The sequence below is a fragment of the Aspergillus saccharolyticus genome, assembly GCF_003184585.1.
Source record: "Aspergillus saccharolyticus JOP 1030-1 unplaced genomic scaffold BP01scaffold_2, whole genome shotgun sequence".
Taxonomy (NCBI): domain Eukaryota; kingdom Fungi; phylum Ascomycota; class Eurotiomycetes; order Eurotiales; family Aspergillaceae; genus Aspergillus; species Aspergillus saccharolyticus.
Genome location: NW_020290612.1, coordinates 1,090,752 through 1,107,436, shown reverse-complemented (window position 1 = coordinate 1,107,436; position 16,685 = coordinate 1,090,752). Strand labels below are relative to the sequence as shown.

The 16,685-nt window shown below is 54.5% G+C and overlaps 4 protein-coding genes across 4 annotated transcripts; 2 read left to right on the top strand and 2 right to left on the bottom strand.

Moving 5' to 3' along the window:
* Positions 1-2,239: 2,239 nt before the first annotated feature.
* On the bottom strand, positions 2,240-4,590 carry BP01DRAFT_332502 (uncharacterized protein). Its single transcript, XM_025573094.1, has 2 exons — positions 3,232-4,590; positions 2,240-3,181 (listed from the first exon to the last, which is right to left on the bottom strand). The coding sequence occupies exons 1-2, from the start codon at positions 4,313-4,315 to the stop codon at positions 2,535-2,537; spliced, it is 1,731 nt and encodes a 576-aa protein (XP_025435460.1). The 5' UTR covers positions 4,316-4,590; the 3' UTR covers positions 2,240-2,534.
* A 165-nt stretch (positions 4,591-4,755) lies between these two features.
* Positions 4,756-8,269, top strand: ysh1 (cleavage polyadenylation factor subunit YSH1). The gene is made up of 5 exons (XM_025574055.1): positions 4,756-5,224; positions 5,291-5,388; positions 5,702-6,845; positions 6,898-7,555; positions 7,609-8,269. Exons 1-5 carry the CDS (start codon positions 5,222-5,224, stop codon positions 8,166-8,168), a joined length of 2,463 nt encoding a protein of 820 aa, XP_025435459.1. The 5' UTR covers positions 4,756-5,221; the 3' UTR covers positions 8,169-8,269.
* Positions 8,270-8,589: 320 nt separating this feature from the next.
* On the bottom strand, positions 8,590-10,791 carry BP01DRAFT_400893 (aminotransferase, class III; the record flags this gene model as incomplete). Its single annotated transcript, XM_025578596.1, has 5 exons — positions 10,322-10,791; positions 9,930-10,235; positions 9,504-9,850; positions 8,939-9,403; positions 8,590-8,856 (listed from the first exon to the last, which is right to left on the bottom strand). Exons 1-5 carry the CDS (start codon positions 10,332-10,334, stop codon positions 8,590-8,592), a joined length of 1,398 nt encoding a protein of 465 aa, XP_025435458.1. The 5' UTR covers positions 10,335-10,791.
* Positions 10,792-11,173: 382 nt separating this feature from the next.
* On the top strand, positions 11,174-16,540 carry BP01DRAFT_413116 (uncharacterized protein; the record flags this gene model as incomplete). Its single annotated transcript, XM_025578988.1, has 10 exons — positions 11,174-11,731; positions 11,793-12,104; positions 12,786-13,039; positions 13,120-13,673; positions 13,730-13,769; positions 13,828-14,863; positions 14,920-15,242; positions 15,304-15,374; positions 15,424-16,001; positions 16,155-16,540. The coding sequence occupies exons 1-10, from the start codon at positions 11,305-11,307 to the stop codon at positions 16,538-16,540; spliced, it is 3,981 nt and encodes a 1,326-aa protein (XP_025435457.1). The 5' UTR covers positions 11,174-11,304.
* Between the last annotated feature and the right edge of the window lie 145 nt (positions 16,541-16,685).

Sequence of the window (16,685 nt, the reverse complement as noted above, 5' to 3'; positions counted from 1 at the left end):
AGTTATGGATGGAGGATAGTATGGATGCATGCTATGTTCCGGACTCGAGGATCATGAATACAACAGAGGGAGATTACAGCCATCCAGTCATTGCAGTCTATGGCTACAGCAGTTGCTAGTAGTCCCACTACCAGTACCAGTATTCATCCTAATCAGCTGGTGAATGCTGCAATGATGAAGGGTTAGCGGACTTGTCGATAGCAAGCAATTCCCATCTTCTCCCATTGCGACCCTCCGCGGCGTATCATCATCAGGTTCATCATCCTTTTTCATCATCATTCTTCTTGTATTGCCGCACGAGCACCAAGCCAGAGAGACGGTCGGTGGGTTATGACACGCACACCCTTGCCCCCAATTTCCAGTCTTTCCCTCGGTGGTTCCGATATTCAGTATGCATGCTGCCGTCTACTCTTGTTTTGTTCCCTTGCCAATCGTGCAAGTCTTTCTCCCCTTTTCTTCTCGAGAAAAGAAAAGAATGAATAATTGAGCCGATCGTAGGGATCATTAATAGTAACTCCCTCCCGTCGTCATCTTCTGATCGGAGACTGGGTTCACCACCCCGTCGATCCGCTGGGCTCCTCCCCAATCAGCCCCGGAGGCGAGGGCAAAAAAGCCCACTCAGTGGTTTAGTGAGAGAGGAGAAAAGTAAGTTAACGAGGCGAAGTCTAGGCTTATTCTTTAATCCACTTGTGGTTGCATATGTGTACAGTCTCCGTACTCTGGGTGCCTCTATTTGAATTACTAGTAAAGAAAGGATAACTGAGTGTATATAAATCAGGTATATAGAAAAAGCCATTGCGAGATATCCAGAGTTCTGTACACAGGATCTAGAAGTATAACGTGCTCAGCAAGAACGCATCCATCCCTTTTCTCTGGAGAAACAGGGAGAGCTATACGTAGTATACAGTACCTCAAGGTTACTATCACTGGTCTCTCTATGTAGTGGCAAAAACAGACGTAGAGCGAAGCAAAGCAAAGCACAGGACAGTAAGACCCGTCAGCATCTGCACTTCCGGCACGTTTGGTTGACCGGAGACATACTTTCCTCCCTTACGTTCTGGTCCCTGAGACTCGCCGTATTTACTCCTCATGCTTCATATTTCATGCAAGAGTCATTCCTTTCATTTCACCTCCACCCTCAACTACACACACACAGACAGTACCATCACTAACCCAATTCCTCGATAACCACAGCAACGCCCCTCGACTCAGCCTTCAGCAAATTCTCTCTAACTACTCAGTAGCTGACGACTAGCTAGTACTCCGTGCTCCCTTTCCCCGTCTCGGGCCTAATCTCCGCTGCAGTGCAGTGCCTCCGTTGCTTCGAGCCCCTCGGAAATTCAATGGATGGAACCGGAGCCCACTCCCCCCCCCTCAGCTCTTTCTCACTAACGAATTTCCTCTCCGCGTCGGGTTGTCTCTAGCGGGTCGCGGTGGTGTTGCCCCGTTGACCCATAACCTGTAATTTTTTAACCAAGTACTCCGTAATAACTAACTTAGTCAATGAAAACGATGACTGATGGGGTCTCAGTATTAACTACTCGTGCATTTGCCCCATGCGCTGAGCTTCTCCCTCCGTCCCTGCGTCCTCTGACATCATTGCCCGAGGTTCTTCCTGTTCGTGCTGGAGGCGGTGGATGGGCGGTGATGATGGGCCATGAGGTGCGTGTACTGTGCCTCGTTTTTTTTTCTTGTGGTTCTTGACTTGCTACGTAGAGGTCAAGAGGGGTAGGTAGGTGCTGCTTTCTCGACGCTTCACTCACTCTGCTGGCTTCCGGTGGGAGTGCAGTATGTGTCTGTATGCAATGGCCGGGGAAAGGTTTTGAGAGAGAGAGAGTGTGTGTGTGGTCTTGACTACGGGAAGGCCCTGAGCTTACTTATTGCAGTATACTTGCTCGCTTGAAGTTGATTGGTTGGTATGATAATCCGAAGTGAGAGAAATTATACTGTATTCTGCAGCAACCACTCAAGACAGCTGAGTTGAAGAATGGTCGAACGACTATCTAAGCAGTAAGACCCCCCTAATGATGGTCAGGCGGCATCCTTGGGATTGTCCGCGGGATTCTCGGAGCTGAATTTAACGGATGGAAGGGCTCAGCGGGTTGCGCCTGGATGCCTCAGGTCCTTGACCGATCTTCCAGACCATACTTAGTTCCGGATAACTTAACACAACGGGGTGTACTCCGTCCTACAGATCGATAGTATCCCAAGTCTCCGCAGAATAGCTGCATGATTTTACCTTTTTTTCTCATTTGACAGTTCAGTTATCACTTCTGTCCCTCTTCTCGCTTATTCCCCGAAAGCTAGCAGGCCGTAGAACCATAGCAAATTGAAAAGACATGGGTAGTAGTAAGAGTGTCACGATATCAACTGCAAGAACGAAATGATTCCATCACCCCATTTGCTCACAAGAAAAAGGAAAAGCTCAAACGCTCATGCATCCAAGGGAAGAAAACATCATGGGCAACGCCGCCGAGTCTACCCACTTTGCCAGATAAACCACGATCCTGCGCAGTGGCAAAGGAACCGCCCCCTCAATCTGCTCGGTCCTCCTTCACATCCTTCGAATAGGCTTTCTGCACATGGCGGGGCCCACGTCCGTCAAGCTCAAGCATGAAGACAATATCCCGAACCTGGATCCCAGCGCCCTTCTCCTTATCTTCCCGCCAGGTGCCCAGTCGCTTCGCGGGGGCCGGTGCGGGCTCGCCCGAGCGACCAGGCTTTTCGCTGCCGACGGTAGGCGTGGCCGTGTTGACGCGGGATGGCGTGGAGAAACCACTACCTGCAGCCGGTCCGCGATTCAACCAGGAATACGACTTCTTCGCGCCGAACATACGGCCCGAGAGCATGCTGTTGGTCGCCAATCGTGCCGTTTCCACGGATTGCTGGTGTTGTTGGGCTTCGCTGGCTTTGGCATCCATAAGCTTCTTGGCTTCTTTTTTGGTGAGTCCCTTCCTGTCCAGGCTGGGCGCTTTCTCCCCAATCGGTGTTGAGGCCTCAGAGCCAGGAACGTCCACACTCTCGGCGCGGCTGGTCACTCCGTCCCCAAGAATGGCGCTTGCACTTCGTTTGGCCCGTTTGCGCGCCCGGGCGTCTTCACTAGAGTTGTCCTTGTCCGCAATGATGCGGTATTTGTCTAATAAAGATCTCGTACCCGGCTGTTCGGCTGCTGAGTTGGGACCTAACACTGTTAACAAATCGGAGACTATAGCGATGAATAATGAAGCTTACGTTTGGCTGGCGTGCTGGGAATATCCGCACTACCATTCGTCGCACTACCTGCAGACGCCAGATCCTTCCAATCAGCGGGGACCACACCGTGGGAGTGTGCGCGGCGACTTCTCGCCAGTGTAGAAGAATAGTCCACAACTGAGCGCAAACGCTCCTCGCAGGCAATCGACATGAGACTCAGAATATCGAGCAGGGGAGCCCCCGTCTGATTCAAGATCGTCTGACCAGACCGGATGATAGATGAACCATCGGGTCCCGTCACTTCAATAGGCTGTTGACGACCGGGTACCGGGTGATAGAGACCCTCCGCCGGGATCCGAACGCCCAGCTCAAAGCCTCGCTTCTGCAACTTCTGCTCCAAAACCTTGGTCAACAGAAACGAGTGTTGGAGGTGATACTGCGCACGTCTCGCCGCTTCACTATCCTCCCGGGTTGGTTCATTGGGGTCTTTGAAAGGAGCGGGTGGCTGTGACGCGGGCTCCGTGCGAAAGGAATCCTGGGTCGCAGGTGGTTTATAGTATGAGTTGTCACCAAAACTGGGCGTAGAAGGAGCAGTGCCGGTCGAAGCTTGAGAGGTAAATGAGGTATTGACTGCGGTGGGTGGAGGCGGTGGTTGATGGTGAAGTTGCTGCGGGGCGGGGGGCTGTTGAGGTCGAGGAGGTTGTTGGGCCTGGACACCCGGGCCAGAATAGCTGCTAGTTAGGAAAGCTTCTTCCTCGCGTACGTCGATTCCCGATGATGCCAGCACGTCAGTCAACTCAGCAGCATCCGTAGCTTTCTCAACCGGTCTCGACGGAGGACCCATCGTGCCTGAGGGAGGAGGGGCTGGAGATGGTGGAGGCGCGACACCATTGAGATTATTGGCGTTGTATGGTGCAGACTGGTTGGGTGGGAGTTGAAGAGTGCCGAAGCTGGGCGAGGCGTACGGCGACTGGGATTGTGGAAGAGGAGAGAGACGTTGTCGCTTCTGAGGTGGAGGAATCCCGCCGCTTGGGACTGGCGACGGAGCACCTGGCGACGGCGATGGCCCCGGAGGTGAGTAGGAGGGGGCATAGTGTTGCGACTGAGGCGGTAGTTGCGCCATGGTGAAAGAGCTCGCGACAGTCGACAAATCACATTCAACTCAGATTGAACTCAGTCACGTCTGTTGGCCGTAATTGGAGATGCGTCGCGTCGTTTGTAGAGAGAACCTGAGCGGAATGCTGATAACCGCCACCGCCACCAACTGTAACCATCTCACGACATCGAAAGCGACATTCAAAACAAACACAGAGTCCAGGTGAAGAAGGGATATCACGGGCAGGTCGTCGAGGGGGCGTGCGCAGTTTGGGGGAATGAGGGTGACGGAGAAGCCAGCGATGATGCCTTGAAAACGGGAAGGGGAGCTTCGGCGGACGAGGTTTGCTTCCCAAACCCGGTGCGGCAGAAAAGCCCATCACGTGCTTTCCCGAGTTGATTCCTTACTAACAACGGCCAGGCCATGGCCGACCGCGTCTCTTTTTCCCTGTCCTCCTTGTCGGGCCATAGCACTCTTTCTTATCGGGAAATGCGCCAGGATTAGTATTGGCATTGGTGAAGGATCGTGACCACCACTTACAACTTCACGGCTCATCTGTTCAGTGCTGATCTGCTTCGAGCGCCTGTTTCAGCGCCTGTCATGGCCTGTGGTTCCCGCGCTGACTGACTCCATTTAGATAGAACAAAGGCAGGCCAGCGAACTGCCGGAGCTACACTATATCGCCCAACCTCAACAACCGAACAAGTGGATCTTGCATTGCGCATAGCTGAACTCATCTGTCACTTGCTCGATCCGATCACCTAGCAGGCTAAAGCGCGCACCATGGCGACGAAACGTAAAGCAGCGGCGTTGAACGCCGCTGTCGATGAAGAACCGGTCGACCCATCCGACGAGTTGGCATTCTACTGTCTGGGAGGTGGCAATGAAGTCGGACGGTCTTGTCATATCATTCAATACAAAGGAAAGACTGTCATGGTGGGTGATTGGCAAAAGATCTCTGTTCTCCTCGGGCGCCATGCTGACTTGCCAACTTTGTGATAGCTCGATGCTGGTATGCATCCCGCAAAGGAAGGCTTCTCCGCTTTACCTTTCTTTGACGAGTTCGACCTGAGTACGGTGGATATTCTACTCATTAGCCAGTATGTGGGCCAACTTCTCCTTTGCGTGCACCCTTGTCATCATCACCCAGTTCATCATCATGCAGGGCGAGCTCATCAGAGCCTGTGGGCGAACACATGTGTAGACCTATGCGCACCGGGCCACCGATGGCAGGTGGAATTTACTTTCGCCTTCATCCCCGCTCATGTACTTGAGACTCCAAATAAATATGATGTTATATTCCATGTTATGTCCTTGTATCTGCCACGCGATCCATACCATCTATCACATCAGTGGCTAGTGCTGCTGGTGCCTCACGGATTGTCCGCTGATATATGCTCCGTCTTCTCCTAGTTTCCACGTTGACCATTCGTCGGCCCTACCATACGTACTCAGCAAGACCAACTTCAAGGGTCGTGTATTCATGACGCACGCCACCAAGGCTATCTACAAATGGCTGATTCAGGACAATGTGAGAGTGAGCAACACGGCCTCCTCCTCGGACCAGCGCACTACCCTGTACACCGAACATGACCACTTATCCACGCTCCCCTTAATCGAAACCATCGATTTCAACACAACCCACACCATCAACAGCATCCGCGTCACTCCCTACCCCGCTGGTCACGTCCTCGGCGCTGCCATGTTCCTGGTATCCATCGCCGGCCTGAACATCCTATTCACCGGCGATTACTCCCGAGAGGAAGACCGCCATCTGATCCCGGCGGAGGTTCCCAAGGGCATCAAGATTGATGTGCTCATTACCGAATCTACGTTTGGTATCTCGTCCAACCCGCCGCGTCTGGAACGTGAAGCCGCCTTGATGAAATCGATTACCGGCGTCCTGAATCGCGGAGGCAGGGTCTTGATGCCGGTGTTCGCTCTAGGACGCGCCCAAGAACTTCTTCTTATTTTGGATGAATACTGGGAGACCCATCCCGAACTGCAGAAGATCCCCATCTACTACATCGGAAACACAGCCCGAAGATGTATGGTTGTGTATCAGACATATATAGGTGCAATGAACGATAACATTAAGCGGCTCTTCCGTCAGCGTATGGCGGAGGCGGAGGCAAGCGGGGACAAGAGCGTTAGCGCCGGGCCATGGGATTTCAAGTTCGTTCGGAGTTTGCGCAGCTTGGAACGGTTTGATGATGTCGGAGGATGCGTCATGTTGGCTTCGCCGGGTATGCTGCAAACAGGAACCAGCCGAGAGCTGCTGGAGCGGTGGGCTCCTAACGAGCGCAACGGTGTTGTCATGACCGGTTACAGTGTGGAAGGCACGATGGCGAAACAGATCCTGAACGAACCCGAACAGATCCCTGCGGTCATGTCGAGAGCAACGACAGGAATGATGAGGCGAGGCAATGCTGGCGGCGATGAGGAGCAAAAGGTCATGATTCCCCGCCGGTGTACTGTGGATGAGATCAGTTTTGCAGCACATGTGGACGGCGTCGAAAACCGGAACTTCATTGAGGAGGTTTCCGCCCCTGTCGTGGTGAGTCTTGCTTTGAGCATCAACGCGCTACCGAGCTGACTGATCTTTTCAGATCCTGGTCCATGGCGAGAAACATCAGATGATGCGCCTCAAGTCCAAACTGCTCAGTCTCAACGCAGAGAAGACCGTCAAGGTGAAGGTCTACACCCCGGCGAACTGCGACGAGGTCCGCATTCCTTTCAAGAAAGACAAGATTGCAAAGGTCGTTGGTAAGTTGGCCCAAATTGCGCCGCCCACGGAAGAGGATGACGGTCACTTGATGGCTGGAGTCCTCGTGCAGAACGGGTTTGACTTGTCGTTGATGGCTCCTGATGATCTGCGGGAGTACGCCGGTCTGACGACAACCACCATTGCATGCAAGCAGCACCTCACGTTGAGCTCTGCAAGCATAGATTTGATCAAGTGGGCGCTTGAAGGGACCTTCGGCGCCATTGAAGAAGTGGGCGCTTCGCAAAAGGACATTAAGAAAGAGAGCACAGACGGAACTTCCGATTCGGAAGAAAGTCAAGTGAAGCAGGAGGCTGCCGATGAGGAGATCCCCATGGAGGACACACAGACGTATCTTGTTATGGGCTGTGTGCTGCTGCGCTACCACCCTCGCACCCGGGAACTTGAGCTCGAGTGGGAAGGAAACATGATGAACGACGGAGTTGCGGATGCTGTCATGGCCGTGCTTCTCACAGTGGAAAGCAGTCCTGCATCTGTGAAACGTGAGTTGCAAGATGGACTCCGCTGCAGCGCATCTCGCTAACCTTTTTTGCAGAATCTGCCAAGCATAACCACCATCACCACCACTACAACGATGTTGACCGACTGCCCAACCCGCACTCTTACTTAGGGCCTGAGGAACGGTTCCGACGTCTCCTTATGATGCTCCAGGCACAGTTCGGGTCCGAAATTGTGGCCATCGAGCGGCCACGACTCCCTCCCAACCGGCTCACCAACGGCACGGCGAACCCTGAGACCAAGAGCGAGGCCGACGGCCAAACACCCATCAAGCAAGAGGACGAAGAAGAAGAGGAAGATGATGATGAGGAAGAGCTGGAGGAGTTGGAGGCCGCTGAGTTGGCACGTCTCGAGGCGCTGGGAATCCCGTTCCCAGGTCTCGAGATCAAGGTCGACAAGCATGTTGCGCGGGTCTGGCTAGAGAACTTGGACGTGGAGTGTGCGAATGCAGTGCTGCGGGATCGGATCCGCGTGGTCATTGAACGGGCTGTGGAAACGGTGGCCAGCATGTGGACGGAGAGTCCGGCTGCTGCCACCTTTGTCAATGGGGAGGATCGTTCCATGGCGAAGGCTGCGGCTATTGAAGCCAAGGCATAAATCCAATTCAAGTACTTGTATCTCGTGTTTGGGTCTGGGGATAAAGCTGCCCCGGCGGAATCTAGCTTATGTTTAGCGAGATCTCGATTTAGTGAAATACACCTTAATCTGGATTGAGTCCATTGGCCTTGTTAGAGGTGGGTTTCATGGGCCTTGGACCGGTTGACGCTAGAAAGTCAGACAAGAGGTAGAAACGAACTAGCTCGATTGTAGAAGCGAACCAGGATAGCAGGTGGAAGTTGGATGCGAAGTTTCCAGCGGTACTAGTAGGCAAGGACAAGGTAGAAAGACCTCTCCATGGATGCATGGCTGAATATGATAATCTCCTCCAGCAGCCTCCTATCTAATTCATTCAATTCTACTCCGTATCGCGCCTCTTATGAAGCTTTCGCACCTAAATTCGTCTCATGCTCCATACTCCTCAAACCCTCCCCTCAGCCATCAACCTCCCAAAAACCTCATCAATCACCTCGCCAGTCTTCTGCACAATCAAATCCACTTCCTCCTTGGTAACAGTATACGGCGGCGCCAACAAGACATGATCCCCTCTCACCCCGTCCGCCGTCCCAGTCCCCGCATACAACGAGATCCCAAACCTCCTCTCCATCCCCGTCTCCTGCATCAACCCCGCCACGCCCACCGAAGGCTCAAACGGCTCCTTAGTCGTTCGATCCTTCACAAACTCGATCTTCGCACCCGAGGAACCCCTAGTTAGCCACAATGCCTCGCCCGGCCAGGAACGTAAACGGAAAACGGAAGATAAAACTCACCCCCCAAAACAACCCCCTCCCCCTCACCTCTCCAACGTTCGCATGCCCCCCAACCCGCGCCGTAAGCTCTTTCCCCAGATACGCCCCCATCTGGTTCACGTTCTCCAGCAGATTGTCGCGCCGGATGATCTTCTGCACCGCCAGCGCCGCCGCACATCCCACCGGATGGCCTTGGTAGGTCTGCCCGTGCCGGAACACCCCGGAGCCGCGGTCGAGGACCCTCACGATCTTCTCGTGGATGAGCAGGCCTGAGACGGGTGCGTAGCCGCCGCCGAAACCTTTGCCGATGGTTTGGAGGTCGGGGATGACGTCGTCGCCGTCTCCTTCGGCTTGCCAGGCGTGGAGCGTGCCGCAGCGGCCCATGCCGCTCATGATTTCGTCGAGGATGAGGAGGGCGCCGTGTTTGTGGACGATGGATTTGATGGTGCGGAGGTAGTTGGGGAGAGGGGGGACGGCGCCTAGGCTCTATGGGTTTGCGTTAGTGAGGAGGTGTGTGTGTGAGAGAGAGTGTGTGTTCAGAGGGTGGGAAGGGGTCTGCAGGGGTAGTGGGGGAAAGAGGACGTACAGCTCCAACGACAGTTTCCATGACAAATGCGCAGACGGTATCCGGTCCCAGACGCTTGAACTCCGCGTCTAGTTCCTCGCCTAGCCGCGCGACGTACTCGTCGTCGGTCTCGCCGGTGTACTTGCCGCGGTAGGGGTAGCAGGGGGAGACGTGGGAGGTGTTGTCCGCGAAGAGGGGCTCGAAGGGTTGTCTGCGGCTGGTGTGGCCGCCGATGGAGAGGGTGGCCAGCGTCGTCCCGTGGTAGGAGGGCTTGCGGGAGATGAAGCGCGTGCGCTGCGGTTGTGGGGTGGGGAGCTCGAGAAAGTATTGGCGAGCAAGCTTGAGACCTGCTTCCACTACTTCGGAGCCTGATAAGGAAGGGGTCGATTAGCTAGGGTCTGGAGCATATGTACCTTATTACCAGTATGCGGGTGAGGGGGTGCATACCGGAGCTCGCTACAAAGAGTTTCGACAGCTGGCCTCCCGTTGACTCCGTCAGGAACTGGCCCAATTCCTCGGAGACTGAAGTGCCGAAAAAGGCGGAGTGGCAGTAGGAGAGCTTGCTCAATTGGTCGGTGATGGCCTGCTGGACTTCCTCGTGGCCGTGGCCGAGACATGCGACGGCTGCGCCTCCGGTCGAGTCGAGGAACTTGGTCCCATCTTCGAGGAAGATGTAGCAGCCTTTGCCGCCGATGGCCTTTTTGGGGACACGCCGAGTGTCTCGATGGAGAATTGCGCTTTGGAGGGTTGACTCTGGTGCCTGTTAGTGGTGATTTGTACTGTGTTTGAGTTCAGATGCATAGGTCTAGCTTCAGGATGTATACTCTGGTTGACTGTACCTGGTTGCGTCATGGTTCCGCCAAATGAGATCGAATGATTAATGAGTGAGTTGAGCTGAAGAGGAATATGTGCACTTCCCCAAGAACTCCATGATTACGCAGGAGCATTGCTCGTATTTAAGGGCTGTTAGCGAACAGTTCCTGGCGTCTTCCAGGTGGGGGAGAAGCGGGGGTGAAACTCGGCAAGCCGATCGTCCTGGGGAAGCCGAGGGTTTGGTTGGTCGACCCCGCCGACGGGGCCGATCTCCGGGGTTCGTGGTCTGTGGTTGATCGATAAGACAGAATAGTACCTCCATGAAAGAAGCAGACAGATCATTAGTTATAGATAAGTGCAGGAGCAGGAGTAAAGTGGATATCTTTCAGAGTAGGCCAGAAACAGCAAATGTATATTGGTCTGTAGGGACGGTAGAGTATGTATTGTGCATCGTTCTAGGCCGGCAAAAGAAGGGAGAAAGGCGGCAGCTGAAAGTCAGTTGAACTTCATGCTCAGTGGCCAGCTTGTACACTCTCTGCTTTCCGATCTAAGCTATTTCGCGGAGTTGTGCAGCTCTGATGGGCAATGTTTATGGTATGACTTCGTATGTGATAGGCCTGTGCTTGAAGCTGCAGAGAGTCAAGTTCAGTGATTATTCAGTAACAACAAGATTAGACTCTTCTATCAATATCATGTAAGAGAAAGAGAAAGAGAAGAAGAAGAAGAAGCTGTGCCGTCTGTATGGCTTGTGACTGAGGTACCCAGTAACTGGTCAACCTGTTTTCACCACAGCACAGATGACGGACAGCTGTTTGGCGGGCGGTGATGAGCTCCCGCTCCGCACCACTAAAACTTCCCTTCCCGCACAAAGGCCAGCCAGCCAAACCGACCTCCGTCCTCCCCCAAACACTGCTTCTACCCTCGCCTCTCGACTCCCCCATCATCCATCCCTAGACTTGCCATATACCCAGACGACATTCTCACTGGGGAATACACACAGTCATCAATAATGTCGCGATCAGCCCGAGTCGAGGAGGTATACGACTCCGACCCCGAGGAAGTTGTGCCCATCGACCGCCCCTCCGCCAGCTTCGCCAATGACTCCATCATCTCCCCTGCTGGCATTCCCACCACGTCTTCGATGCCCACGAGGCCTCCCCCGGAGCCGACGCGCGAGATCCCTAAACACTACCAATGCTTGTACCCCGTATACTTCGACAAGTCGCGGTCCCGCGCCGAGGGCCGCAAGGTCGGCGCTGAACTGGCTGTCGAGAACCCGCTCGCTCGAGACATCGTCGATGCAGTGCAGATGATGGGACTGACCGTGGGCTTTGAGCCGGAGAAGTTGCATCCCAAGGACTGGGCCAACCCTGGTCGCGTGCGCGTGATGCTGAAGGATGAAAGCGGGCAATCGGTCAACCCTCAAATCAAGAACAGTATGTATCCCAACCCACTGTTCGCAGTCGATAGGATTGGCGCTAACAATTGTCGTCTTAGAACATCATCTATACATCCTTGTGGCACAGTACCTCAAAGCTCACCCCACTACCGAAGCTTCGCCCTACCGATTGAGAATCAGAGGACTGCCCGTGCCTGAGAAACTCCCCGCCGCACCCCCCGCCCCCCGCGGCTGGAAGATTGGAAAGATCCTTCCCATTCACTCCCCCGCGTATAGCGGTGGTGGAGTCAGCGATAACCCGCTCAAGGACGCTATGGCTGAGATGCAGAATATGCAGGGCATGCCTGGTATGCCCGAGATTCCTGGGATGGCGGATCTGGCAAACATGATGGGCGGCTTGGGCGGCTTGGGTGGCCTGGGTGGTCTAGGCGGTGCGAGCCCTCCCGCTGCAGGTGGCAGCGAGAAGAAGAAGAAGGACAAGAAGAAGGGCAAGGCTTAGCGTGGTTGAAATACCTGTGGGACTGTTCATGTGGTACATAGTATGCTTTGGGTTGCATGGGCATGGGCGAAAGGCGTTGTGTTGCTATCATATATAACGAGCATCTTTGCTTTTCTCATGATACCAAGTTGATATTGGAGTCATTATCACGTTTGGTGCAACTCGTAGTTCGGGCCTCCTTTAGTTGTAAATACCATACATACATGCTTGATAAGCTAGAATCGGTGCGCCAACATCAAGTTCACCAACCATATTGGCATGAATGCCTCTACAAAGACATCATGGATGCTGTGGTGACGGAGGCCAGGCTTGGGTTTAACACGGCTATTATTGGCCCGGGAGAGGACGGCGATTGCCGATAACGCTTTCTTTTTACCCCGGATGGATGCCATCAAATAATCCATGATCTGCCAACCCCCCGCTGCCTGACACTCACTTTTTTTCATATTCCCTCGACTTCTTTCGCATTTGCCATTTGTATTGTGCAGTTGATTTCAGGCTACTTACTCATGGACTAAGAAGATCCAATACTCCCCCAAGCGCAGCCCTCTGCCCCATGTACCCCTCCCACTCTGTCAATGGATCATCACAGAACCCCGCCACTGCGACCGAGGGACCATGAACACCAGCCCACCTCCCAGTAATTCGTCCAACTGCGGGCAGGCCGATCCCAGCCCCAGATCTCCTCCATTACGCTACAATAGCTATGACAACACTCCAGCATCCGCCTCCTCTTCCATCGCCGCTGCGCCCCGGGCTGGGAAACCGGGCAGCCGGCAGATCACGCGCAACCGCGCCAGCTACAGCTGCCACACCTGTCGGAGACGGAAGGTGAAATGCGACAAGGTAATTCCACATGATAGCCACTATTTGCTTCTCGGCGCTGTTCTCCTGTAAGCTAACATCACGCTGCCGTGGGCGTCCAGGTCCATCCAATCTGCGGTAACTGCCAGAAGAACGAAACCGAATGCGTCTACGATGCCTCAGCGCAAAAGGACACCACCGAGGCGCGCAATGCGCCATTCAAGGACGGACAAGGCGTCAAGCGTCGCAGAGAGTCGTCGCAGCAGCTGGAGGAGGAGGACATGGATGATCTCCAATCGCTCTACGGGCATCTGAAGCGGAGCGGCTCCTCGGAGCAGCAGCCGCTGGGGTCACAGGGGATTGAAGCGCGGCTGGATAAGCTCACCTCGATGATTGAGCGGCTGAGCAAGACTAGCAGCCAGGCGCTTAACCCGTCGGAGAAGCTACTGCTGTTGCAGAATGCCGGCTCGGAGTCACTGTTGCAGAAAGAACCGCGTGTGGCTGGCGGGGCGACGTCGAAGGTGGCCAATGTCGCGCGCTCGGACAGTCCGCGTCGCGTGGCGGATTCGAGCGGCGATGAGTTCCCGATACCGGCCGGTCATGCGACGGACTTGGTTGATCCAGTTGGGAGTCTGAATCTGGGCCATCTAAGTTTGGAGGATGGGGGTCGGTCGAGGTATGTTTCCTGGCGGGTTCGGTTGGGCTGGGACTGTGCGGCTGATTGTGAGGCAGATATGTGGGAACTACGTACTGGGCGTATATTTCTCACGAGGTATGTGTCATTACTGGCTCAAGGAGTTACGTGATGCTCGTTGCTGATGGGTATGCAGATCAATGAGCTCAACGAGCTACTCAGGGTGCAGAACCGCTCCCATCCTGAGTCGAATTCACACAAGACTTCGGCCGAAGATACTGTCGCGGAACCCATGGAAGCCACACCTAGTCGCCAGTGGAAGCCCGGAACCGATGGCGCTGGTGAGCTCGGCGTTGATCAGACATCCGGAGGAGAAAAATTCCAGAAGTCCGTATTGTTCCCATCGGGTGAATCGCCGTCTATCAAGGGCAAGGTGGTGGAGCCGGAGATGCTCGAGAATATGCCGACCAAGCGACAGAGTCACGTCTTGTACAAAGGATTTATGTCTGGAGTTCACGCCATTACCCCCGTCATTCATCCCCCGACCATACACAAGCTCTACTACTCGTTCTGGGACTGGTATGACTCTAGCAGCTACTCGGGCGACCCTTGCCCGGACCCGTCTTTTATACCGTTGCTCTATGCAATCTGGTATGGTGGTTCCGTCACCATATCACTCCGCACCATCAAGGCTGAATTCAATGTGTCGTCACGGGCAACGCTCTCGAAGGCTTACAACGACGAAGTGACAAGATGGTTGACCAAGATCTCTTTTCCCCGAAGTCCTTCTTTGCAAGGCCTGGCTGCATACCTTCTGGTTCAGACGATACTTGCCAAGGAGGAAGAGCCACTAACGAGCAGTCTTTTCGTCAGTCTCGCCATGAGAGTCGCTCAGACCATGGGTCTGCACCGGGATCCTGCTAAGTTCGGTATCGGACCCTGTGAAGCAGAATATCGTCGTCGCATATGGTGGCATATCGTGCATATGGACGGTGTGGTTGCCATGTCTAGTGGACTACCTCCGTTAGTCAGTGACGAGAACTACTGGGATGTCCGTGACAGCAGCGAGGTGAAAGATACCTTGCTCGGTACTCCAGAGGCCGAAAAATATGATCGACTAGTCATGACCGGCCTGAGGCTTCCCGACAATCCAGATGACCCGACCATTTGTGGCGGTCCATCAATGGTCAACGTCTACTACCTGGCAGCTCGGGGAAAGTATACGATGGCGCGTAGGTGGCAGCTCAAGCAACATAGTGTGATTAGAAGTCTAACACGTGCTCCTTAGGTGCTGTTCGACGAATTTTGAAGATCCAGCTCGGCACCAGGCCGTTAACACGACGCGATATGGAAGAGCTTCGGACGATTCTGGTCGAGCTGCAGCAGAACTTGAATTCCATCGTTTCTCGTATCCCGGAGGCCGAGTCGACCGATGTCTCGTCGGTTCCTTCGACTAGATCCTGGTCTACTTCCTCGCTTGCTGAGAACCGCGGCAGTGATATTGAATTACCCGGAGAAGGGCCGAATGGCTGTCCGGAACAGTATCATTCACCAGTCCTGGTGTCCTTTCACAAGTGGGCTAGGATTGTCCTTTCTCTCTTCATTGACAAGGTACGTGACTACATCTATAGCTGCGAATGCGAGGACATCATGCTAACCGGCCTGTTGCTAGGCTTTCTGTGTCGCCTATCAACCTTTCCTCAAGAACGCAAAGAGCCGAATCTGGCCTGCTGCGAGACAAAGGTGCGTCCCGCACTTACCCACGCTGTCGGTTTTGACTAACCTGGAGCAGTGCTCTCCGCCACTGTCATGGCTTCATGGAGAAATTCGTTTCCCTCGCAACCGATCCTGACTTCCAACCATTTCAGTGGAGCTGGCCCGGCAACCATCAGCCAATGCATGCTACCATGATTATGCTTATTGATCTCTACGAACGACCCTATAGCCCCGAGGCGCCCAAGTCCCGGGCATACATCGATAAGATTTTCTCCATGACCGGCCCCGACGGAGGGGTTGTCGGCGGCGAAGACGGCATCTCGACCCAACGGCCCTTGAACGACGGTGGTCGCGAGGCATGGGACATGATCCGCAGGCTGCGTCAGCAGGCCTGGCAGCGAGCCGGCCTCGATCCCAATCGGCTATGGTCCGAACAGGCGCAGATTCAAGCAGGCGTGGCTGCTACAGCTGACGACTACGCAACTGCCTCGGACACCGATGCAGCTGCCTCCCGGCGACAGCCCAAGGACTTCTCCAGGCTATTCCCCAACATGAGTCGATCCCACCCCCGCCCCAGCTCACTCCGCTACCAGCTCCCCTCTCCCACTCAACACCATCTTCAACCGCAGCAACGATCCCCTTCACAACCAGCAAGTCCCCCATTAATCACTACCAACCCCCTCGCCCCTTCCTCCCCGATCGACCAACAGCAACAGCCAAGAGAGTCATCAGCCTCATCACCCCTACTCCAATCCGGTCCCTCTATATCATCCTCAAACGAGCTTCTGGGAATGCACCTCCCACCAGGCCTCCACCCAGCACCCTTCACCTTCAGTCAAACCCTGCAGCGCCACCCCACCACCTCACCGAGAGGGGGACCTTCTCCCCCTCCCCCTCCTCCTCCTTCTGTCCATCAGTCAGGCCATCATCCTCCAGCCCTCCCAGCCTTTCTCGTCGATGCCACCGCCTCGCCCGCCACGGTCCCCACCCCGCCGTCGATGGTGGATCCCAACCTAAACTTCGACTGGGACCAGTGGGACGCCGTCTTCGGGCAGCATCTGCCCGTCGCCGACGAGCTCATGGAACTTGACCCGGTCACGGGTTTGGATTTTGGGGATCTGGGCACTGAGGGGGGTGGTGGTAGGGGCGATCATCGGCCGGAGACGCACAGGTCTGATTGGGCGGGTTATTAAGTTATTTAGCGAATATGCATGTCACGGTTTTGGTGTCTATATAATGCGAATGTCACGTTAAGACTATAACGAGTTCTACATTGAATCAAGCTGTGCTTGTAATTTGATCCGTTTTCTATAGTCAATTCGCAGGGAGCTAATTATC